Source organism: Cervus elaphus, chromosome 15 (genome assembly GCF_910594005.1).
Source record: "Cervus elaphus chromosome 15, mCerEla1.1, whole genome shotgun sequence".
In the NCBI taxonomy this organism is placed as follows: domain Eukaryota; kingdom Metazoa; phylum Chordata; class Mammalia; order Artiodactyla; family Cervidae; genus Cervus; species Cervus elaphus.
In genome coordinates, this window is record NC_057829.1 from 17,409,085 (window position 1) to 17,435,071 (window position 25,987).

Consider the following 25,987-nt stretch of genomic DNA (forward strand, 5'->3'; position numbering starts at 1 on the left):
TCTTTCCCATTTAGGTTGCCATGGAGCACTGAGAAGGGTTCCCGAGTTATACAGTAAGCTCTCACTAGTTATCCATTAGTTATCTACTTTGTACATAGTATCAATAGTGTGTATACATCAATCTCAATTTCCCAATTCATCTCACCCACCCTCTGTTCCCTTGGTCTCCATATGTTTGTTCTCTATGTCTGTGTCTCTATTTCTGCTTTGTAAATAAGATCATCTATACCAATGTTTTTTTTTCAAATTCCACATATATGCATTAATATATGTTATTTTTTTCTCTCTTTCTGATTTACTTCACTCTAAGAAACTGTCATTGGGCTTCCCAGGTGACTCAGTGGTAAAGAATCCACCTGTCAGTGCAGGAGAAGCAAGAGACATGGATTCAATCCCTGGGTCCAGAAGATTCCCTGGAGTTGGAAATGGCAACTCACTCCAGTGTTCTTGCCTGAAAACTTCCACAGACAGAGGAGCCTGGCAGGCTAGGATCCATGGGGTCACAGAGTCCGACACGACTGAGCGACTAAGAACAACAGTCTGTCATACAGAGCCCTGCCCATTCTTAGTTCAGTAACTCACTGAAACTGCAAGGGATAAAACCAAAATTGTATACTCCCATGTAAACTGTAGCATATTGGAGGGGAAGTGTTAGGAACAAGATCTCTAACCCAGATTATTAATGAATACTCTTAAATCTTAAATGAAAGCAACACTTTTATTAGTTTAGACAGATCATGGATTCATTTCCTTTTTGCTGAGGGCTCTTATTTATTCAATTCTTGATAACCCCAGTTCCTTAGAAAAGTACATTTCTGACAGAAATTGGATTATAATAGGAATGTAGTTTATTGCTGAGTATTCAACTTTCCAAAAGTACATACCTGGGTTTCATGGTGCATTTCAAGAAGCCATAATGATGGAACAATGCTAATCAGATATAAAAATATGGCTGGTGAAAACCTGTGAATGAGGGAAAAAAATAGTTCAGCTTTTAAATTTTTTTTTAAAAGAAAGAACACAAGTGCACATACCCTGACCACACTGAGTTAAACCTTTTAATCTCAAGTATTTATTTCAAAGGGGAAAAATGCATTATGTGATTCCTGCCATATGGATTATAGAGAAACAAAGCAACTGTAAAAGGCACTAGCAGCTGTCATTCTCACTGAATTTCTAATCCAATTAATAGATGTTAATTTTAATACGGTTTAATGGGACACTGCCAATTAGTCTCAGGCACAAAACTGGATATTTTGAGTTTAATATGAAAGCAACAGTAAATCTTGATTTCTGAACACTGTAATTTCTGGAAGGTTGCCTACATTTTTCAACATTAACCTGAAATTCTGAGAGCTCAAATAATAACATTCTGCTAGAAGACAAAAATCAGATGATAAGGAATAGGGCTAAACAAAATCAACTGGCTTTGTGTGTTTCTGCTAAACCTAGGAGAAACAAAAATACAGGCACACCTCATTTTATTGTGCTTTGCTTTATTGAGTTTCACAGATACTGTGTTTTTCTTTACAAATTGAAGGTTGGTGGCAACCTTGCGTGAAGCAAGTTTGCCAGGATCATTTCTCCAACAGCATTTGCTCAATTTGTGTCTTTGTGTCACATATTTCAAATTTTCTGACTATTATTGTGATCTGTGATCAGTAATCTTGGATGTTACTTCTAAGATTCACTGAAGACTCAGATATAGCTAGCAATTTTTAACAATAAAGCATTGTTTAATTAAGCTTTGTTCATTGTTTTTTTTAATAGTATCAAACTTTGAAAAAGCCTAAGTTTATTTTTTTTAATTTAATTTAATTTTTTTTTATTATATTGTAGTGGTTTTTGCCATACATTGACATGAATCAGCCATGGATTTACATGTATTCCCCATCCCGATCCCCTCTCCCACCTCCCTCTCCATCCCATCCCTCTGGGTCTTCCCAGTGCACCAGCCCTGAGCACTTGTCTCATGCATCCAACCTGGGCTGGTGATCTGTGGTGGGAATGCAAACTAGTACAGCCACTATGGAGAACAGTGTGGAGATTCCTTAAAAAACTGGAAATAGAACTGTTCATTGTTTTTTAAGACACAATGCACACTTAATAGACTATGGCCTATTGTAAGTATACTTTTAAATACACTGGGAAACCAGAAAATTCATGTAATTCTCTGTATTTCAGTGGTATGGAAATAAACTTCCAATATCTCCAAGGTATGCATATACAAACAAACCACAGATGAAGGGTTTGGTATTTCTTTGAGGGCTATCTATAGTAATTATTTTCAGACTCAAATTCAGAGGGCAGTCCTTAGAGAGGACTGTCATTTGTACTTGGACACATCAAATTTAAATGTTAGTTTTGCCACTGACCTCTCAGTTTGCTTCCTAATCGACAAAATGGGAACAGTCATGTATTAGTCAGCTCAGGCCATAGACTGGGTGGATTAAACAACAGAAATTTATTTTCTCACAATTTTGGAGATTGGAAGTTCAAAATCAGGCTTCCAGAATGGTTGGGGTTTAGTAAGGGCTCTCTTCCTGGTTTTTAGACAGCCATCTCCCACTGTGAACTCACATGGCCTTTCCTGAGTGCATACACTTCACAAGAAGAGAAAGAGATTTCTCTCTTCTCTTCTTATGAAGCCACCAGTCTTAGTGAATTAGGACCCCATACTTATGACCTCAATTAACTCTACTGACTTCCTAAAAGCTCTGTCTCTATATATAGTTACTCTGGGACTTACGGTTTCAACGTATGAATTTTGAGGCAACACAGTTCAGTCCACAGCAGTCACATTTATCTCACAGGGATTTTTATTATATAGTTGACCTTTGAACAACATGGAGATTAGGACTCTCTGTGTAGTTGAAAATCCACATATAACTCTTGAGGTCGACCCTCTCTATCCACAGTTTCACATAAACAGATTCAACCAACCATGGGTCATGGCGTACTGTAGTATGTATTTATTGAAAATAAGATGCATGTAAGGACTTGCACAGTTCCAACCCATGTTGGAACTTTCTATAAAGCAGTGTCTGGCAGAGCTGTACATTCTGTAACAAGTAGCTGTTACATAATTATGGGATGTCATGCAATGAAAACATGTCCTTCAAAATTTGAACTAAGATAAAAATTACATACTTTACAAATTTACTTCTTCCAATTGCATTTGATTTTAGATTAGATTCTTGCTTTATAAATCATCTTAAAGTCAAAACTGTAAGTCAGTTTAATTTTATTAAAATACTTTTAGTACATTCATGCGATGGTTTAAGATGACCTAAAAAACAGAAATGTTAATTGCTCAAAAACAGAATTTGAGATGAAATTCTACTAAAATCATATGGTTATAATCCGGGGGAGGAGAAAGGGAGTGAACAAACTTAAATGGAGGAAAACATTTAGAATGGACTGTTTAAATGCTGTTAACCTTTTCACTAATATCTCCTTTCAACTTCTGGGAAGAGAAAGAGAAAGGGCAAGTGAAAGCAACTCTTAAAAAAAAATCAGTATTTAAATAGACATTACCCTACCATCAATTTCCTGCAGAAATTAATTTGAAACAAAGGGTTATGGGTCATGATATTATTAGAATCTGACTTAGACAAAGGTTGGGCTGCAGAAAGATATCCAAGGCCCCCATGTCAAACACGCTTTTAGAAAGAAAAGGAACACTTAATTCTTTGACCTCCCATATCAACGGAAACATCAGGAGAGAATATTTCCTTTGTGAAATTGGGAAAGGATATGAATTCTGGTTGGAGGGACAGTTGGAATATGTAAATCTTCGTTTGCATATGTCAAATGTTGGCTGGACTGCAATTTTGTTGACTCCCTCAGGATTAATTTTGGGTTAACTCGCTTGGCAATACTGTTAAAATAATAATCTAGGGAAACTATATACTGAACATATCATAGTTCTTGGAAGAGTTCAAGAATAAAATAAACAATAATCCTTAACATCTTCTGTGCATGAAATTTATTTCTACAGTTGGAAAAAAGACTATCCTGTTTCAACATGTTTCCTCTAATTAGGAATCTAGTTATGTATTTTTTAAAAACATTCAAAATCCAGGATTTTCTCTGTTGCCTATTACAAAGACTATACATTCCCTAATCAGATACATATTCAAAGCCTCCTCCATTCCTCAGCTTATCTCCACTTCCCTTTTCTCTACCACATCCTATCAAGCTGATAGGATGTTTCCGTAGTTTCAACTTGCTGTGTATTTAAAATGAAACAAAACAAAATGTTTTGGAAAGTTCCCCTTGTTCCATTCCCTTTTCATCAGACCTATTTGACATCTGTGAAAGAGAGTGGGAAGAGGGAATCACATTAACTGCCTGAGAATTAATCATATTCAAGTCAACAGCATGAGTCCATTGTCTTCCTCCTCCTCCACCCCCTGTTCCAGAAGCTCTTAACCCTATACCTAAGAGGATTTGCTGGAATTTCCAAAGGCTTCCAGGTAGAATTACCAAGGAAATGCCTAGTCCACAAAATGATCAATAGCAAATCAGAATTAGGAACTTCCTCCCTTCGCTCCTCTCTCTCTCTCCAGTAGCAGGCTATGGTCGTCGTTCAACTGATTTTTTTTTTTTTTTTAATTATAGAGAAAATAAAAGTCTGTTATTTAGGAAAGTACTGAAAGGTATAGATACATTGCATTTTTTACATGAAGAGTACATTTCAGCTCTATGTTTTATTGGACCATGGGCCCCTATTAAGAGCAACGGGCTCTATTGTCCCTTCAGGTTGGTCCATCTGAGAAGAGAGGTTCTGATGTGAATTTTAGAGCAAATGTCCTTTCAAATTATGACTACTTGTTTCAGAAAGCCCTGCTCTTATATCTCTATCAGTACCCTTCCTATATTTTGAAATACAGGAATTCAGTGCAGTAATTAACTGGTATTTCTCTTGTGACCCAGCACGTTCTCCACTGTTTTCTTGTTGTGCATATTTATAATATGACTCTGATATATCATATTTATAACATGATCCTGAGTCTCTTTATGTCCCTTCCCTCTTCCATCTCCTTCATCTTTTCCTCTCCTTAGTAGTCTCAAGTGTCTTTTTAAATCTCTGTTGTTGTTGTTCAGTTGCTAAGTTATGTCTGATTCTTTGCGAAGCCATATGCAGCACGCCATACTTCCCTATCCCTCACTATCTCCCAGAGTTTGCCCAAGTTCAAGTCCATTGAATCAGTGATGCTTTCCAACCATCTCATCCTCTGCTGCCCTCCTTTCCTGATCTTTCCCAGCATCAGGGTCTTTTCTAATGACTCAGCTCTTAACATCAGGTGGCCAAAGTATTGAAGCTTCAGCTTCAGCATCAGTACTTCCAATAAATATTCAGGGTTGATTTTCTTTAGGATTGACTGGTTTGACCTCCCTGCAATCCAAGGGACTCTCAAGAGTCTTCTCCAGCACCACAGTTCAAAAGCATCAATTTTTCACACTCAGACTTCTTTATGTTCTGACTGTCACATCAGTACATGACTACTGGGAAGACAATAGCTTTAACTATACGCACACTTTGTTAGCAAAGTGATGTCTTTGCTTTTTAATATGCTGTCTAGGCTTGTCACAGCTTTCCATCTAAGAAACAAGTATCTTATAATTTCATGGCTGCAGTCACCCTCCACAGTGATTTTAGAGCCCAAAGGAGAGAAAATAGGTCACTGCTTCATCTTTTTCCCCTTCTATTTGCCATGAAGTGACGGGACCGGATGCCATGATCTTAGTTTTTTCAATGTTGAATTTTAAGCCAGCTTTTTTCACTCTTTTCTTTCACCTTCATCAAGAGGCTCTTTAGTTCCTCTTTGATTTCTGCCATTAGAGTGGTGTCATCTGCATATCTGAGGTTGTTGATATTCTCCCGGCAATCTTGAATCCAGCTTATAACTCATCCAGCTCAGCATTTTGCATGATATACTCTGCATATACGTTAAATAAACAGAATGACAATATACAGCCTTGTTGTACTCCTTTCCCAATTTTAAACCAGTCATTTTTTTCCATGTAAAGTTCTAACTGTTGCTTCTTGACTCGCCTACAGGTTTCTCAGGAGACAGATATTCCCATCTCTTTAAGAATTAGTGCTTATTTATGAATGCCTAAAGTTAATACTTATTAAGCAAATGCTTAAATGTTTGAATGACTAAATTTATAAATAAAGGGAAGACTGAGAAAGTGAAACAAGTGAAGGCTGCTGGCATCTACAAGGACCTCCTATTCATATTTCAGCAGGCCTGGTAGCAAGTACGGTTTCTTAGTTGTGTCTCTTGAGGAACTGTTACACTGCAGTAGAAATTTCAGGAACTTGAGAGACCCAAATTTGAATCTTGCCTCTCCCATTCATTCATCTTTGGAAATTCATTACCTTTTCTGAGACTCAAGATCCTTGTCTATGAAATAGGTTATAAACCTCATAGGGTGGTTATGACGAGTAGAGGAGACAGTGTTATGGGCTTGACATTGTACTAAAAGAAGAGGAAAAAGCTAAGTGGGTTTCTAATGCAAACCTTCACATATGTACTTCTCCCCCTTGAAATACCGCTCTCCCTCACTTTTCACCTTATCATCTCCTTTTCAAAGCTTATCAGCTCTATAGGACTGCATAGGAAAACTTTCCTTGTCCTTCCAAGCTTCAATTGGGTCTCCTCATTATGCTTACCATAGAGCAGTCTTCATTCTTGTTCCATGAGTGTTAAAAGAGTTTCAACATTTATATGTGTGCATACGGCTGTGTGCCTGTGTGTGTCTTTGTGGTCACTTGTCTCCCAGCAATTCTAAGTGATATAAGCACAAGAACTGTACCTGACTCTGTCTGTCTGCGTACCATGCCCTCAGCTCCTTCCACAGTGCCTGGCGCATGATGGGCCATCCCAAGTATTAATAGTGGTCTCATAAGGTCCTAGTTGATTTACAATTCTGACTTTCTTGACACTCTGTTGCTGGTTTGACTGGAATCTCCTTTTGAAATATCATAAGTCGATTCTTATCAAAAGTTTTCCTGAAGGAAACATTATTCTGTGCCTGGATGAATTTGATATTTTTTCTACCATGCAGGATTTAATATTTCAAGGTGACATTTAGCCATTACTTATTATTTTGAAGGTTTATCATATTCCTGATAGTGCATTGTCAGTGCAGTTCATTTCTGAAACCAAGAAGAATGTGAATCCTAAAAATTAAAAACTAAGCCTGATCCCACCTTTTTCTGTATAATGAACCAAACTGCATACCCTTTCTTAGGGGCTTCAGATCATTTTACTCTAGTTTTCATGTCTTAATTGTATTGAAAGTAAGTAGATCCCAACCATAAGCCCTAATATCAGAGAGGGGTCTAGCCATCTCAGAAATAAGTGAAATCAGGTTTCTTGATGATTATTTATAAAAAATAAGTTACACCAATCATAGACTGACAAAAACTGATAAATATATGAATAAATGATTAAGATACATCCAAGTTGGATATTTTTATAAAATTGATATTACCCTATTATTAATGAGCTATCTACCCTTGGAAACTCAGATTTATTACAATTCTAATTACCATTACCCTATCACAATACAGAATATGCCCAACATTAATACTTTCATGCCAAATTGCTTTCCTTTTGGTCAGCTATTTTTTCTAAATTTACCTTCCTAAAGATAATTTTTCTCCACAGAAATGTTTGTTGTTTGTTTGTTTCACAGCCCTCAGCCAGTATGCCAGTTCTCCCTAAATATATGGCAAGAGCACCACCCTTATTTTCCGTTATTTGTTATGTACTTACTTGTTGACTAATAGGTTTGTAGGTCTTGTTACATGCTAGACACTACTCTGAGCTCTTACAGAACTATACTCATTGCTTTATTTTCAGTTCATGTCTTCCAAAAATAAAATATTACTTACCATACAAAGTTGTCATTGCAACATGACATAATGTTTTTCACAAAATGATTGTGTCATGACACTTAGCAATTTAGCTCTGCAGTGGATTATATTTACTTCAACTCACCATTAGTCTAGAAGTAAGATTCCATTTTCCTCTTCCCCAAAATGATACTTATTATTGTTTTCTTATGGAAAAAGTAACATTTGTTCATTTTAGAAATGTATAACAACAGAAATAAGCAAATAGAAGAAAATTAACCATAATATCACCCACTACCTTGCATAGCTTTTCTCTCTGCATACAATGAGGATTCTAATCTTGTAATTATATGCATAAATCTGAAGATAGATACTATTTAAATGAAGCAAAAACAATGTTCCAAAATCACTCTGAGGTGAACTGTGATTTATTTTGTATTTCACTTTTCAGTATTTCCTACTCTACAAAGGCAGAGTGGAATTGTAAGGATACACTAGACCCAAGTTTCAAAATCTCATGTTAAACCACCTCGAGGGTCCTCAAAATTTCTGGAGCACTTTATAATAATAGGTTTATTTTCATGGAAATTAAGAAACTAGGTCAAGATATCCTTTCATGCACCCCTAAATCCTATCTAACAACTTAAGGACTGTCCTCCTTACATGTAGACTTGTTTCTTGAAGTGGGCTTTAACATCCAGGGTTTGCATCTGGGCTGCTCAGGAGGTGTCTCTGTTAGCACAGGGGGAGAGGGCAACTGATAGGATGGCCTCTAGCTACCATCTATCTCTCTGCCACCCCTCAGAATGCACGCAGTGCCCCTGCAGAACACACAACCCCTGAATGCCTAGGAAGCCACTTATCTGTCACCTCCCTCCTAAAGCCCTTTGCCTTTGTCTGCCCATGAGGGAGGAAGGAGTTGGGGGGGAGGAAGAAAGGCCACAACCAAATGGCCATAAGCTGGTGAGAATGCCCCACAAATGGAGAAGTGAATATGGAATGTGTATGTTTCATCAGGTACCAAGATCACATGATGGGTTTGTTTTGTCCATGATCTTTAGTGGGGAGGTGGCTCAAATGGCCAAGAATCTGCTTGGAATGCAGGAGATGCAGGTTCAATCCCCAGGTCGGGAAGATCCCCTTGGAGAAGGGAATGACCACCCCCCGCTCCAATTTTCTTGCCTGGAGAATCCCATGGACAGAGGAGACTGGTGGACTACAGTCCATAGGGTTGCAAAGAGTCAGACACAACTGAGCAACAGAACAACAGACTAATAATGAGAACAAGAAAGACAGGGAGGATTTCAAATCGGTCAGGAATACCTCTTGTAATGGGATTTTCAAAGCCTTTGAAAAATGCCCATATTAGCTTTTATAAAAAGGAGAATACTTGTGAAGGTGAATACTAGCACTCTTAATTAGAGCTTTCATGGTTTGCTGTTGCTGACTTTTGTTTTTTAATTTTTCTTTTAAAAAAAAAGTTTGTTTGGCTGTGCTGAGTCTTTGTCGTGACACATGAGGTCTTCCATCCCTGTGTCCCGTGGCACATGGGATCTTTAGCTGTGCCAATGGGAACTCTTAGTTGAGCCATGTGGGATCTAGTTCTTTACCCAGGGATCAAACTCAGGCTCCCTGCATTGGAAGTGAGGAGGCTTAGCCACTGGACCACCAGGGAAGACCATGAATGTTTTCTTTCATAAAGCAATATTCTCAAACTATAATATCAACCACCATCAAAATTAATATTATATACTTCACTTAAAAATTTCCAAGAGGATATCTAAGGCAAGAATAAACTCTATTAAAATTGAAGTTGCTTCCAAAGCTCAGCGAAATGCCTCGCAATGACTAAATGAGCTGTAGGGACAACATATGTGTTGATTTTAGGATCTACATTACTATTTTTTCTCAAAAAAAATTCTGAGGCAGAGAACATCATGACCTCTTCCTAAATGAACTGGTTCCAGATGAAACCCTAACTATCGCCACCATGCTGTTCCCTCACCCTGAAAAGCCCTTCTCTCTTTCCTTCTCTTCACTCTTGTAAAACCACCAGCCACTTCAAAGGCTAGGACCTAAAGCACATACCTGAGAAATTTTCCTTGTCTAACAAGCTTACTGTACAGGCTGTATCTTTATCTTGCAGCCTTTCTGCTCTTTTGGACTTAATTTGTCGAAAATTATTTGGTACTCAGAGTATTGTTTTGTCTTGTCCTCATATAACTGCATATGTTTTATGTTCCTTCAAGAACACCATCATAGTGCCTAGTATAATAAATGAATGTTTAATGAACAAGTGAACTTAAGTGCTAATGACTACAGGAATTTTAATGGTCTCTCAGGGGATTCAATGGATTATAGATGTTATTTATGTAGAACTTTAATTCACTTCACTCTATAAAAGACAGTGGTATTTATTTCTGTTCTGTGGTAGAGTTTGGTTGTTTACTTTAGGACCCATGAAGACAGTCTAGAATTTTTCCCCTTTTCTATCTTCTTTTGCATCTGCTTTGACTTTAGAGGGATGTCTGCTTGTGCAAGAGTGTCTCTCAGCTAGTGTCTAGTCTAAAATCATCTTCTTTTTTAAAAAATCCTTATGCATTTATTTGGCTATATGGGTCTTACTTGCAGCATGCAGGATCTTTTTTTTTTTTTTCCTCTCTTTTTAAGTTGCAGCATGTGGGATCTTTAGTTAGAGCATGCAAACTCTTCTTAGGAATCTAGTTCCCTGACCAGTGATTAAACATAGGCACCCTGCATTGGGAGCACAGAAGAGTGTTAGCCATTGGACCACCAGGAAAGTCCCTTAAATTTTCTACATTCTCTTCTAAGCAAAACCATTCTAGTGTTCATTTAGCAAATCACCTGGGATTTACCTACCCAATTTTGAAACAGAGAAAATACTTTGACCCTTTCTGTACCAAAGAGAATCCTTGACCCCAAAAATGTCTGTAGTTGTACTTTCCACAGCAAAACCCAGTTTGGTTGCTGAATGTAGAGTAGAGTAGAGCTGAATGTAGAGTAGATTTGGTTGCTGAATGTAGAGTAGAATGATGGAGTTCAGTCCCGCATGGGAGTACTTCTCTGAGTTTGGCTTCCTCATTTGCAAGCAGGAACTAGCACCAGGGCTTTTGTGAGGAGTGAATGAGGGAATCCATTCAATGCAAAAGTCTGGCTCAAGAAAAATGAGGGTTCACAGATGCTAGGATTGTTTTTGTGATTTATTATTGCTAGTTGTGACCTTTGATAAGTGATCCAGCCTTGCTATGCAGCAGCATCCTCATCTTAAAATTATAATAAAGATGAAAATGAATTCATCAGGTCATTGTGAGGATTACATGAGATAATGGATATAAAGCAGGCTTGGAGCATCATCAGTACTCAATATCTCAGTAACTGTTACCATCTGCATGATCACCATCACCATCACTTTTGTCATCATCCTCCTCCCCATTATTAACAGACTGTCAGAAAATGGCACAGCCAATTTATTAAGAGGCTTTTCCTAATAATAAAATAGGTATGTGGAACAGGAAACTCAATCAGGGAAATAAGAAAGCAAAGGACCCCTACCAGACCCAACTAAGTCCTCATAGAGAGGACTTCTTTTTTTCCAAAGGTTATTCATTTTTCTTCTAATAAGCATATAACATTAAGTCAGTCTTACACCAGCTACCTCTTGGACAGCCCAAAGATAAAATATAACCCCCTTCCCTGAACAACTATGGGTGGTAAGTTTATATTCAGAGAAAATAAAATCAGCTCCACCTTGGCATTTTATATTAATAGTTGTGAATTATTAATAACCATTAGTGTGACTTTGAAAGAAAGTTCATTTTTTCAAAAACTGCATGTCAAAAACCCATTTTTAAAAAAACACTGTTTTTCTTTAACAAAATGATTTATATACCCCAGGTGTGATATAATGACATCAGTATTTTAGAGGAACTTCTGAAGTAGGGAGGGACATGCACATGGGGAAAATAAACCTGGAGGTAAAGGTGAATCTTCCTTTGACGGAAAAGTGAAGCTATTCTGATGTGTCCTGATGCTGTATGGATAATAACACCACTGCTATGAGAAGCAGAAATACATGAAATTTAAAATTAGATAGATATTAGATATATACGTGTGTGTTAGTCACTCAGTCAGGTCTGACTCTTTGCAAGCCCATGGACTGTACCCTGCCAAGCTCCTCTGTTCATGAAATTTTCCCAGTAAAAATAGTGTAGTCAGTTGCCATTTCCTTCTCCAGCGATCTTCTTCATCCAGGGATTGAACAGGGGTCTCCTGCACTGCAGGCAGATTCTTTACTGTTTGAGCCACCAGGGAAGCCTTTAGATATATATTAGACATATATACTGACTCATGGGAGCTGCCCATGCTAATGTGCACTTTGTTTTTCTCCCAAACAAGTACAAGAAATTATAAACTATTATAACCTTAACTTTCAGTTCTGAATATATCATAGTGAACATAGTATGTGGAGAAAAACATGGGTATCATTCAGTGGTTCAGCTTCCTAGGAGTCCCATTCTAAATGTAGACATAATTATTGTTTTGATCCCAAGTCCCATGTCCCCAGTTTCCCCCTAAGTCAGTCTCTCCTATCGGGAAGTTTCCATAAGCCTCTTATCGTTCTCCATCAGAGGGCAGACAGACTGAAAACCACAATCACAGGAAACTAACCAATCTGATCACATGGACCACAACCTTGTCTAATTCAATGAAACTATGAGCCATGCTGTGTAGGGCCACCCAAGATGGACGGGTCATGGTGGAGAGTTCTGACAAAACGTGGTCCACTGGAGAAGGGAATGGCAAACCGCTTCAGTATTCTTGCTTGAGAACTCCATGAACAGCATGAAAAGGAAAAAAGATAGGACACTGAAAGATGAACTCCCCAGGTCGGTAGGTGCCCAGTATGCTACTGGAGGTCAGTGGAGAAATAACTCCAGAAAGACTGAAGAGATGGAGCCAAAGCAAAAACAACACCCAGTTGTGGATATGACTGGTGATGGAAGTAAAGTCTGATGCTGTAAAGAGCAATATAGCATAGGAACCTGGAATGTTAGGTCCATGAATCAAGGCAAATTGGAAGTGATCAAACAGGAGATGACAAGACTGATCGTCAACATTTTAGGAATCAGCAAACTAAAATGGACTGGAATTGGTGAATTTAACTCAGATGACCATTATATCTACTAGTGGGCAAGAATCCCTTAGAAGAAATGGAGTAGCCATCATAGAAACAACAGAGTCTGAAATGCAGTACTTGGAGGCAATCTCAAAAATGATAGAATGATCTCTGTCCATTTCCAAGGCAAACTATTCACTATCACAGTAATCCAAGTCTATGTCCCAACAAGTAATGCTGAAGAAGCTGAAGTCAAATGGTTCTATGAAAACCTATAAGACCCGGAATTAACACCCAAAAAAGATGTCCTTTTCATTATAGGGGACTGGAATGCAAAAGTAGGAAGTCAAGAAATACCTGGAGTAACAGGCAAATTTGGGCTTGGAGTGCACAATGAAACAGGGCAAAGGCTAATAAGAGTTTTGCCAAGAGAACGCACTGGTCATAGCAAACACCATCTTCCAACAACACAAGAGAAAACCATACACATGTACATCACCAGATGGTCAATATCGAAATCAGATTGATTATATTCTTTGCAGCCAAAGATGGAGAAGCTCTATACAGTCAGCAAAAACAACATTGGGAGCTGACTGTGGCTCAGATCATGAACTCCTTATTGCAAATTCAGACTTAAATTGAAGAAAGTAAGGAAAACCATTAGACCATTTAGGTATTATGTAAAACAAAACCCTTACGATTATAAAGTGGAAGTGACAAATAGATTCAATGGAATAGACCTAATAAACAGAGTGCCTGAAGAACTATGTACGGAAGTTCGTGACATTGTACAGGAGGCAGGGATCAAGACCATCCCCAAGACACGAAATGCAAAGAGACAAAATGGTTGTGTGAGGGGGTCTTACAAATAGCTGTGAAAAGGAGAGAAGCGAAAAGCAAAGGAGAAAAGGAAAGATATACCCATTTGAATGCAGAGTTCCTAAGAATAGCAAGGAGAGATAAGAAAGCCTTCCTCAGTGATCAGTGCAAAGAAATAGAGAAAAACAATAGAATGGGAAAGACTAGAGATCTCTTCAAGAAAATTAGAGATACCAAGGGAACATTTCATGCAAAGATGGGCACAGTAAAGGACAGAAATGGTATGGACCTAACAGAAGCAGAAAATTTTAAGAAGAGGTGGCAAGAATACACAGAAGAACTATACCAAAAAGATCTTCACGACCCAGATAATCATGATGATGTGATCACTCACCTAGAGTCAGACACCCTGAAATACAAAGTCAAGTGGGCCTTAGGAAGCATCACTACGAACAAAGCTGGTGGAGGTGATGGAATTCCAGTTGAGCTATTTCAAATCCTGAAAGATGATGCTGTGAAAGTGCTGCACTCCATATGCCAACAAATTTGGAATACTCAGCAGAGGCCACAGGACTGGAAAAATTTCAGTTTTCATTCCAATCCCAAAGAAAGGCAATGCCAAAGAATGCTCAAACTACCACACAATTGCACTCATCTCACACGCTAGCAAAGTAATGCTCAAAATTCTTCAAGCCAGTCTTCAACTGTACATGAACCATGAACTTCCAGATGTTCAAGCTGAATTTAGAAAAGGTAGAAGAACCAGAGATTAAATTGCCAACTTTCATTGGATTATTGAAAAAGCAAGAGAGTTCCAGAAAAACATCTACTTCTGCTTATTGACTATGCCAAAGCCTTTGACTGTGTGGATCACTATATAAACTGTGGAAAATTCTTCAAGAGGTGGGAATACAAGATCACTTGACCTGCCTCTTAAGGAACCTGTACACTCAGGAAGCAACAGTTAGAACTGGACATGGAACAACAGACTGGTTCCAAATAGGGAAAGGAGTATGTCAAGGCTGTATATTGTCACCCTGCTTGTTTAACTTATATGCAGAATAAATCATGAGAAGTGCTGGGCTGGAGGAAGCACAGCTGGAATCAAGATTTCCGAGAGAAATATCAATAACCTCAGATATGCAGACGACACCACCCTGATGGCACAAAGTGAAGAAGAACTAAAGAGCCTCTTGATGAAAGTGAAAGAGGAGAGTGAAAAAGTTGGCTTAAAGCTCAACATTCAGAAAACTAAGATCATGGCATCACTTCATGGGAAATAGATGGGGAAACAGTGGAAACAGTGTCAGACTTTATTTTTGGGGGCTCCAAAATCACTGCAGATCATGACTGCAGCCATGAAATTAAAAGACACTTGCTCCTTGGAATAAAAGTTATGACAAACCTAGATAGCATATTAAAAAGCAGAGACATTACTTTGCCAACAAAGGTCCATCTAGTCAAAATTCTAGTTTTCCAGTAGTCATGTATGGATGTGAGAGTTGGACTGTAAAGAAAGCCGGGCACTGAAGAATTGATGCTTTTAAACTGTGGTGCTGGAGAAGACTCTTGAGAATCCCTGGACAGGAAGGAGATCCAACCAGTCCATCCTAATGGAAATCAGTCCTGAATATTCATTGGAAGGACTGATGCTGAAGCTGAAACTCCAATACTTTGGCCACCTGATGGGAAGAGCTGACTCATTTGAGAAGACCCTGATGCTGGGAATGATTGAAGGTGGGAGGAGAATGGGATGACAGAGGATGAGATGGTTGGATGACATTACCAACTCAGTGGACATGAGTTTGAGTAAACTCCAGGAGTTGGTGATGGACACAGAGGCCTGGGGTGCTGCAGTCCATGTGGTTGCAAAGAGTAGGACATGATTGAGCAACTGAACTGAACTGAACTGAACTGAACAAGTCCCTTGTGAAACAAAATAATAAAATATGACTTTTTCTTGAAAGTGAAGCATAGTGTTAACTCAAGATAGCATAAGAGTCTTCTTCCTAAACCATGACTCAGATCCTTGAAAACAAAGTCATTTGCTGGTAGCTTTCAGTACATGCCTATAAAAAGGATGCAATTTTAAGTCACTTTTGCATTGGAAAAGACCCTGATGCTGGGAAAGGTTGAGACCAGGAGGAGAAGAGGGTGACAGAGGATGAGTTGGTTGGATGGCATCACCGACTCAATGGACGTGAGTTTTAACAAACTCCGGGAGATGGTGAAGGACAGGGAAGCCTGGCATTCTGCAGTCCATGGGGTTGCAAAGATCAGGACTTTGCAACTGACAGGACTGAGCTGTTTGAGCTGATCAACAACAGCAAGGCTCAGGATAGAAAATGCCTATACACAAGCACATATAAACACAAAGATAACGAGTATTGTAAAACTCTATATACACTGCAGGCAGTGCTGATAAATCCAGTGCACAGTGGAAACTTAGTATTATTAACTAAAAAAGTTAAGGAGAGCTATCAGGCAGTCCGTATGAATTCCCTATTTGGGCAGCAAATATAAGGAAAGAAACAGTTTATCTGCTGGGAGAATTTCTAGTGCCCATGTTGGCCACATGGAAATCATAGGGTCTCTTTACACCTGCATTTCATCCTCTCTCATACCCTGTAAGACGGGGGGAAGAGTACTTGTATTCCCCAACTTTCTCTGTGGCATTTTTGTAAGCACTCTTGGTAGAGGGAGATACATACTATCAAATACTACAGAATAATATCTGACAGAGCTCTTCTCTGCTACTCAGAACTTGTTCATGATCAGACTTCATATGGTATCTGTCAAATCTAGGTTTTTCATTTCTCCCTTTGAACCCTCTAAATATTGTACAGTTGAGTAATCAAAACATTTCATTGAGGTGTTTTTTTTAACAGAATTGGATTGAATTTGCAATGAAATTAGGACAGAATCTCTTTTGATTCCTAAATTATCTTTCCTGTGTTTAGTTGGAGGCCACCCAGACATTTTCTAACATATGATGTTTCAAATGAGATACGGTAACAGTTACACACTAGTTGTATAAAATAGATAAACTATAAGGACCTATTATATAGCACAGGGAACTATATTCAATATCTTGTAATAACCTATACTGGGAAAGAATCTGTAAAGACTATATATATACATATATATGGTCTTTCTATATATATATATATAGTCTTTCTGTAGTGATTCAGTTATACATATATATATAACTGAATCATGTGTTGTACACCTAAAATATTATAAATCAACTATGCTTCAATTTTTTAAAAAATGAGATATGGTAAAATATAAAAGTTAGAAGGGATTTTTCACTTGGATGAAGGGGACATGGTGAGAAGAGACAGTGAGGAGTAGAAGAGAAAGTCAGTATTTCTCTGTCTTCTAGGAGGGTGTCAGAAGTGACCCAGGACATGCTTAGCTCTTCCTTCTTGCAGTCCTTTTTTTGCCTCCTTGGCTCTTCCCATGCCTGACTCCTCTCTCTAATAGATTCAGCTCCCAGATCGCCTCCCAGCAAGACAACTCACTTTCCACTCAGTAGAACCTTCCCCAAGTCCTCCATCCATCTATCAGTTCAATTCAGTTCAGTTCAGTTCAGTCGCTCAGTTGTGTCCAATTCTTTGTGACCCCATGAACCACAGCACACCAGGCCTCCCTGTCCATCACCAACTCCCGGAGTTCACCCAAACCCATGTCCATTGTGTCAGTGATGCCACCCAACCATCTCATCCTCTGTCGTCCCCCTCTCCTCCTGCTCTCAATCTTTCCCAGCATCAGGGTCTTTTCAAATGAGTCAGCTCTCTGCATCAGGAACCCATCCCATTTAGCCCTTCACTGTTCTGATCCCTCACTTGTTTACTTGCTTATTGTTATTTATCAGCACATCTTTTTTTTTTTTCTTCCCATTTCACTAGGTGTAATTGACACACAGCACTGTATGAGTTTAAGGTATACAGCATAGTTATTTGACTTATATACATCATGATATAATGACCACAATAAGTTTAGTGAACATCCATCATCTCATATAGATATAAAATAAAAGCAATAGGAAAAAAATATTTTTCCTTATGATGAGGACTCTTTAAGATTTACTCTCAACCACTTTCACCTGGGGCTTCCTAGGTAGTGTTAGTGGCTAAGAATCTGCTGGCCAATGCAGGAGCCGTAAGAGACACGAGTTCAAGTTCAATCCCTGAGTCAGGAAGATCCCCTGCAGGAGGGGAGGCCATGGCAACCCACTCCAGTATTCTTGCCTGGAGAAGCCCATGGACAGGGGGGCTTGACAGGCTACAATTCATAGGGGCACACAGAGTCAGACACAAGTGAAATAATTATCACACATGCACAGTAGCACGCATGCACTTTCATATGTAACATAGAGCAGTATTAATTATTTCAGTCATGTACATCACATCGCCCATACTTATTTGTCTCATAACTGAAAGTTTGTACCTTTTGACCATCTTCATCCAATTCCCCCTCAGAACACTTATTATTTACTTCTTTATTTTCTGAGTCGCCTGACTAAAATATGAGTTCTTTTAGGGCAAGATTTTACCTGTTTTATTCACCTCCACTTTTTTGGCACTAAAAAAAGTATCTATCTAACACATTTGAGATGTACCAGGTAATTTTGCTGAATGAAGAATGATAAGACTCTGTGCTTCCTCCAGAGAAAAGTGCTCTCTTTCCCCACCCTCACTTCCTTCAGGATGTTCATCACCTACCCAACCTTGCCACTTCTCTCTCTTACCCATTTTTCCTGCTCCAGCTCAAATGCTGTAAAGTCCCCACCCCCCCACACCGGAACCCCCACACCGCCTCCTTCCCCCACGCCAACCCTCACTCCTGCTGTCACTCCTCCTCATATCCTATCTCTGCTAGATTGTTAGTGTGTTAATATCCTTGCTCTTCCAATCGCCAACTCAGTGATCTCAAGTAAAATGATTTAACAGCTCTGTGTCTCAGCTTCCTCATCTCAAAATAGGAGAAAACAGAAACAGAAAATAACTATAGCCGCTGTCAAGATCAAGTGGGAAATTCTGTAAAACACTTGAAAGAGCCTGAACAGCACTAAATGCTAACTATTCATAATTATTCTTATCCCCACATATTTGAACACGTCATTGAACTGCTACCTTTTATTTTAAAACCTCAAATGTGTTTGCCTTGTTTCTTCACATAGTATCTACCGTGTCATGTCCACTTATGAAGCAGGTCAGCAAAAGTGGTTATGTGATTCAACTTAATAAAGGGAAAGAAAAATAATGAAGTAACCAAATCAGTAAGATATTTTGTTCACTTGAAGATATGTACCTTATATTCTTGAAATGTTGATGAAGAAAGCTCAGCGCTTAAAATTCTGTACTTTCAGCAATAAATTAAACTTAGATTTTTACATATTCTCAAATACTGTCTGCTTGAAAGTGAACAGGCTTCAAATTTGTCAAAGTCTTGGTCACTTTTTTTCTCTCCTGAGGAATGTCTTATCAGTATTAGCTGGAAAGGAACTGGAAATCTTGTCTTCTGTTTGACTCTACCTAAATGATAATTCATGGGGCTTCTCAGGTCGCACTCGTGGTAAAGAACCCACCTGCCAACGCAGGAGATATGAGAGATGCAGTTCAATCCCTGGGTCAGGAAGATCCCCTGGAGGAGGGCATGGCAGGTCACTCCAGTATTCTTGCCTGGAGAATCCCATGGACAGAGGAGCCTGGCAGGCTACTGTCCATAGGGTTGCAAAGAGTCAGACACCACTAAAGCTACTTAGCACACAGGCATGCAAATGGTAATTCACAGACCCTTTTGATTGTGGCCCAGACAATAGAAAATAAAATCAAGAAAAGGCAGTAATCAAACTTAGAGAATGACTTATGGTTGTGGGGAGTTGGGAGAAGAATGAGGGGAAGGAATAGTTAGGGAGTTTGGGATGAACATGCACACACTGCTCTATTTAAAATGGATAACCAACAGAGGGAACTCTGCTCATTGTCATGTGGCAGTCTGGATGAGAGGGGAGTTTGGGGGAAAATGGATGCATGCATTTGTAAGGCTGAGTCCCTTTGCTGTCCACCTCAAGCTGTCACAACACTGTTAACTGGTTATACTACAATATAAAATGAAAAGCTTTTAAAAAATAAAGCAGTGATATTAATTTTTATATTAAATGAATGTAAGTGAATAGCAGATGAAATTAATAAATACAAGGGGAAAAGAACCAAATTCCACCAGCGCACATTTCTTGGACTTCATGAGGAATGTGTCATTGGCTTCCCTTCTTTATCCTATATGATTCCAACAAATTAAGCTTTTCCAACTGGCAAGTTCTTAATGCTGATGTAATGCTGCCTGTCCCTGGACAGCTGAGCTCAGCAGCTCTAGTTCCATTTTTCCTTTCCAAAGAATAGCTAAAGAAACATTCTTTGGATAAGTGTAATATGTTTGTTACATTACAAGAAATTTTGTTCACATTTTCCTCTATAGCTCTGTTTATTGCCCCATTATTTCTATAGATTTGATTTATTTGGGGCCAGGTGCAAATTTTAATGAAAAGAAAAAAGTTCAAACCAGCCCAGAGCAGTCTAAAGGAGGCTCTAACGTTCCAGAAAAGACATTTTCATTTCATGTATGCACAGAGTTTAGTCTACCGTTCAGACCTCGATTGATGGATTGATTTTTAATATGAGAGGGTTTTCCCTCTTCCTCCTCCTCCTTTCTCTTCTTTTTTACTCCTCTCATTCTCTCCCTCCTCCTCCCTGCCAGCCTCCCTCCCCTCTACCTCCTCTCTCCCTCCCTCTTCTTGACTAAAAAATAGATAATGTATTCAATTGACACAAAGGGTAATTCTTTGACAAGTTTGTTTTCTTAAAGAAATAGGCAATAATATACACAACTCTGTAACTTTATCCTGACGATGTATCAAGGATGTTCCTCAAAGTCAATACTAAAACCTACCACATTATTTTCAATACCAGGAAAATATTCTATAGTATGGGTAGTGTACAATTTTTCAACCAATCTCTAGATGAATGGTCAGGTCGCTTTTAGCTTTATTTTCCACTATCAAGATGAAATTTAATATTTTTGAATGTATGTCTTTATATACAGGTACTTTTGGTTCTATAGGGTGGAATAAAAAATGTAAGACAAATGGATTAAACAATAACATATATTTATACATATATTTAACATATATTTATACATATGTACATATGTATAACATATATTTATATAGATCTCTATAGTAACATTTTCATAGAGGTATAGATACTGCCATAACTTTATCTTTTAAAATATCATTTTAGCATTCCATTTTCTGATTTTTTTCCTCAAATTCATGAGACACATTGTGTGAGCTTTGTCCATCATGCAAATGATCATATTTATAGACTCAGTTGTAGTTGGTAGCATCAGTAGAACAAAGTTTTACTAATCACATTTCTATTTAGATCATTTTACAAAGATTCCTTTGTTTCTGAAATTTTATAATAAACCAAGTCTATCAGGTTGTGTTTTTTTTTTTTTTGCTTATTCTCAAATATGGTCTAGATATTGAGTCAGCAATTTTTTTTTTATTAGTGCTACATACAAGGTAGCTCAGATGGTAAAGAATCTTCCTGTAATGCAGGAGACCGGGGTTCAGTCCTTGAGTTGGGAAGATCCCCTGGAGAAGGAAATTACAACCCACTCCAGTATTCTTGCCTGGAGAATCCCATGGCCAGAGGAGCCTGGTGGGCTCTAGTCCATGGGGTTGCAAAGAGTCAGACACAACTGAGTGACTAACACTTTGACTTTACACACTTTTACTATATATAAAATATACATCGTGGGACTATTCTGAAATAAAGGTGAGAATTGTTTTCTACTTTTTGGCTCTGAATCAATGGTTTATTGGCTAGCCTCTCAAATAAAGTTTTTTAACTTGAAAATGTGTCCACTTGACATAGAATAATTTTTAATAAGAAAAATTCTAGGATCTCAAAAAGACCATCTCTTTTGTATTCACTGATCATCAACATGTATCATTTCATCTAATTCATAAGAACCTATAAGATACATATTTATAGATAAGGAAACAGACTGGAAAAGGTTAAGTAACTTGTTCAATGCCGCACAGCAAGTAGGAAAACCCAGATTTTACTCCATTATCTGTCTGATTTTGAGTCCATACTCTGTACGCAAACATGCCCCTAGTTTCCTGTTTAACTTGACACATTGACCATCACCTGTTTTGGTCCCAACCTTTTTTCTTTTCTTGGTTTTAAGTTACATGTCCATCTTAGCAGCCAGTGGTCAATGGTGATGAGGGTGCCATCGGCTAGAGTATTTCTACATAACTGGCATGTAATTTTGACTTAATGTGTACTGAGCCCTCTTGTCCACTCTTGGAGAAGGTGGAGGATGTTTCAGGGCCAGTTAAGCTCATCCTTCTTCTGGGGTTGACATTTTTTCCAGAGCCCTGATGATGGCTGCTGGCAGGACTACTTTCCATGGAACATATATCAGCCTCAGTCTTCATCCTCCCGTTACTGAAGATCTTTTTTACCCTAGCATGTTAAAGCTACTCAGTAAACACTAAATCAGTCTCATGTGACATGCTTGCTAGATGAACACTTTTCTCCCTTTTGTTTCTTTAACCCTAAGGCTTATCTGGGGAACTAATACCATTTATCTCTGAGACTTCCAAAAGACACGGTGGAAGGTACCTCAGATCTCTCCTATTTAATAAGCTGTCAATGAGGGGAGGGTTAGTGACCTGCTTCCAGTCCTTATTATATTAAATTAAGGTTCTACTTGAATAATTTCTTCACTAATAATTCTAGAAATTTTTCGACAGTGGAAAATTTAAGGAAGAGTCATATCATTTTAAGAGAGAACACATTCTCTCCCTTGGATTGTCGTGAAATACACAGCCTTTTGTAAAATCGTCAAAAGGGTTTTCTTTCTTTTTTTTTATACTTAATATGCCATCATGTATATAATTATTGAATTGGGTAATAGTATTTTTCTCTTTCTCATAGCAGTAGGTATTTTTTTTTTTAATATGGACATACATGAAAACACAGACTCATTGTTTTAAAAAAATTAACACAGGAAGAGGACTAACTCAGATAAGTTTGGGATGAAAATCTCCTGGGAGTGGAGCGATAGAGATAGACGGTCTTGTAAATGGCAGGAAATCTTTCTCTCAATTCTTTGATTGCCATCCAAGTCTTTGGGGAGGAAATAAAGCATCAGGCAGAATCTGTAGTTTGGCACGTTGAGGTTAAGGTTGAACCACTGCCTGCTAGTCCCTTCCCCAGCATCGCAACCCCTCTTTGACAAGATGGACTGACTATTAACCAAGGCTGTGAAGCAAGCCCGAAGGACCCCTGAAGCTGGTGCCAAGCCAGGGCGCCTTGGGCTGGTACAAGCAAAGCGGCTAAAACCACAGAGGTGCTGCGAGTGGCTTCTCGCCCCGGGACGCTGCCCGATGCGCACAGGCTCTCACACAAGTCTGCCCAGAGAAGGGCATTCCCATAACTGCACGCACCCAGGCTAAACTGTGCACACTCACACCCCAAATTCAGAACGCAGAGGGCCTGACACCCTTGATGCACTTTCCGCAGAGCAAGCAAGAGCTTCCCTTCTTTTCCCGTCTTCCAAGTTGCCAGCCCTGGGACTGGGTGGCACGTGGGTGCGACTCGAGCCTTCCCCGTGTTGCCCTGGGACCCTGGGGGCACTCCGACGTGCCCAAGAGACGCCCAAGCAACCCGCGCTGCTTCGACGCTCCCAGAGAGGACAAAGGGGGTCCGCATCCCAGTAAAGAGTCGGCAGCCTGCAAGGAGATGGGTCCCTGGGCCGGCCGAGAGTGCCCCAGGGGAGCGTCCCAGGAACTCGGAGCGCCCTCCCTCTCCCGGGGTGCGCTCACCATTTGTAGCCTCTGCCGCGCTTGAATTTGAGGGTCAGCGCCGTTTCCAGAAACAGCAAGAGATTGAGCAGCGCCAGCAGCCAGTACCACGGCTCCTTCTTCACCGCGGTCACTCGCCAGACTCCAACCAGCGAGTGCAGCACGAAGAGGAGCCGGGTGGCCAGGGCGTTGAGCAGGACCAGTCCCTCCATGCCGCCCGGAGCGCGCGCGCTGCCCGCGCCCCGCAGACCCGGCCCGGAGCCGGGGGCGGAACGTGACAGCTCCGAGACCTGCGGCGGCTGCAGTCCTCTCGCCCTCCCAGAACAGGAGAGAGCCGAGCGCCCCTCCCCCAAACTTCCTGAGAACTCTCCAGAGAGGAGATGCTAGCCCCAGCTTTCCAGGCTTTCCGGGGAGTGTGAGGCTGCCCTGCTCCGGCTCCCAGGCGTTGTTCTCCTGCTTTTGTCCATCTCCCCTCCCAATCCCTGGGGGTCCTCTTTCCATCCCGGCCTTGACCCCTCACCCCTCAGGCTTCCGTGGGGTCACGGAGAACTTCCCGCATTGGAAAGAGGAGGGAGGTGCGCTGCAAGGCGTGGGGTTGCACACCAGAAAAGGGGAGGGGGCGCGCTGCGGGGTGTCCCTTACTTTTCCACGGAAGTACTTTCATTCACTCACATGTTGTATAGGAACCAACCGGGTCTCCTGATGACTCTAAGATGGGATGCAGGAGAGCCAGGGAAGCAGGCAGGTTTAGATATACGGATCCAGCCCAATTTGAAGAATTAAAACTTCCCTGGACTAGAGGAAATGAGGCGGGCTAGGTTTTTTCTCAGAGCTCTCAGTACCTCACTTAGCAAGATAGGTAGCTGGGGTTAGCTCTACTCTTAGGACAGGTATTATTAAAGCAAAGGGATATTCTTTATTATGTCTCCCCAACCCTCACCCACTACCCTGACTATTTTTTTCCCTAAAGGAAATAGAGTGGCAAAACAGGAAGGCAGGGGGACAGTGCAGAGAAGATAAAAGATAAAGCCAGGCTTAGATTGGAAGGAGAAATTCATGGACTGGGGAACTGTACCCTTGACATCAATGACTAATGAGGTAAACTGCCTTTCCAGCACCCAAGGCAAAGAGGAAACTGAAGTCAGGGTTTTCCAAAATACCTCCATGATTTTTGTTTCCTTGTTTGGTCTCCTACCACCTGTACCACTGTTTACTTAACATTTTTCGTTAAACGAACTCAAATTTTTACTGAAATAATGTTTAAAGGAAACTTTCTATCACTTGTAAATGGAAAATCAGTGTAGTAGGCTACAGATGGTAAGTAATTGCAAAAAAAATAAATCAGATAGAATGAAGCTAACTTACTGAGATCTTGCTAGAGATTAACTATTACCTTCCAAGGCTCTGTGCCTCAGCTTTCCTCTTTCTGGGAAAATAAAGACATGCTAGTTCTGGGAAAGATTGAGGGCAGGAGGAGAAGGGGATGACAGAGGATGAGATGACTGGATGGCATCACCGACTCCATGGACGAGTTTGAGTAAACTCCGGGAGTTGGTGATGGACAGGGAGGCCTGGTGTGCTGCGATTCATGGGGTCGCAAAGAGTCGGACACGACTGAGCAACTGAACTGAACTGAGTCCTGTTACTACCAAGCAGAAATACTCTCTTGCCAACATTAGTAAAATTAAAAAGTATAATTCAAAGAGAATATATCTTGGTTAGGTTTATTCAACTGAAAGCCACCCCATACCTTTCTTAAAATTGGGTTGAAATTTCTGAAGTATGTGATTACTGTCTTCAGTAGGTGAAAATAAGATCCAACTGCTTAAAAGAAGTTCACTTCTTTCTGGTAATGTGGTTAGGGAGATTTCTTTTTTTCCTGTGGGTCTGCACTCTCCCAAATCTTACAGGAAACCCAGTAGTGATATCCTGGAGCTGTTTATTATTTGCCCTCCAGTGTAGGCTGATGGCACTGTGTCCAGCGACTGTAGAGGACTGGCGCATGAGGGCACATAGACCACACAGTGGGGGGTGGCACGGTATGGACACTGGAGCCCCAGCCCTGAGGCAGCTCGCTGTCTCGGACTCCTGGCTCAGCCACTTAGTTGCACTATAAACTTAATACCTCAGTTTCCTCATCTGTAAATGGGGTATGAAGGCTCCTCAACTCCTCAACAATCTCTTGACTCATGGGGCCATTGTGGATATAAAATGAGTTAATACAGGGGTCCCCAGACTCCAGGATCTAATGCCAGTTGAGCTGATGTAA

At 39.9% G+C, this 25,987-nt stretch overlaps 1 protein-coding gene across 1 annotated transcript in view; it reads right to left on the reverse strand.

The window, feature by feature from the left end:
• Positions 1 to 24,133, reverse strand: part of TMEM26 (transmembrane protein 26) — a 66,682-nt gene extending 42,549 nt beyond the window's left edge. The window contains exons 1-2 of the mRNA XM_043926344.1: positions 23,740 to 24,133; positions 885 to 963 (exon numbers count right to left, since the gene is read on the reverse strand). Coding sequence (XP_043782279.1) covers positions 885 to 963; positions 23,740 to 23,930 — 270 coding nt within the window. The 5' untranslated portion in view covers positions 23,931 to 24,133. The remainder of the gene's footprint in view (positions 1 to 884; positions 964 to 23,739) is intronic.
• Positions 24,134 to 25,987: the final 1,854 nt, after the last annotated feature.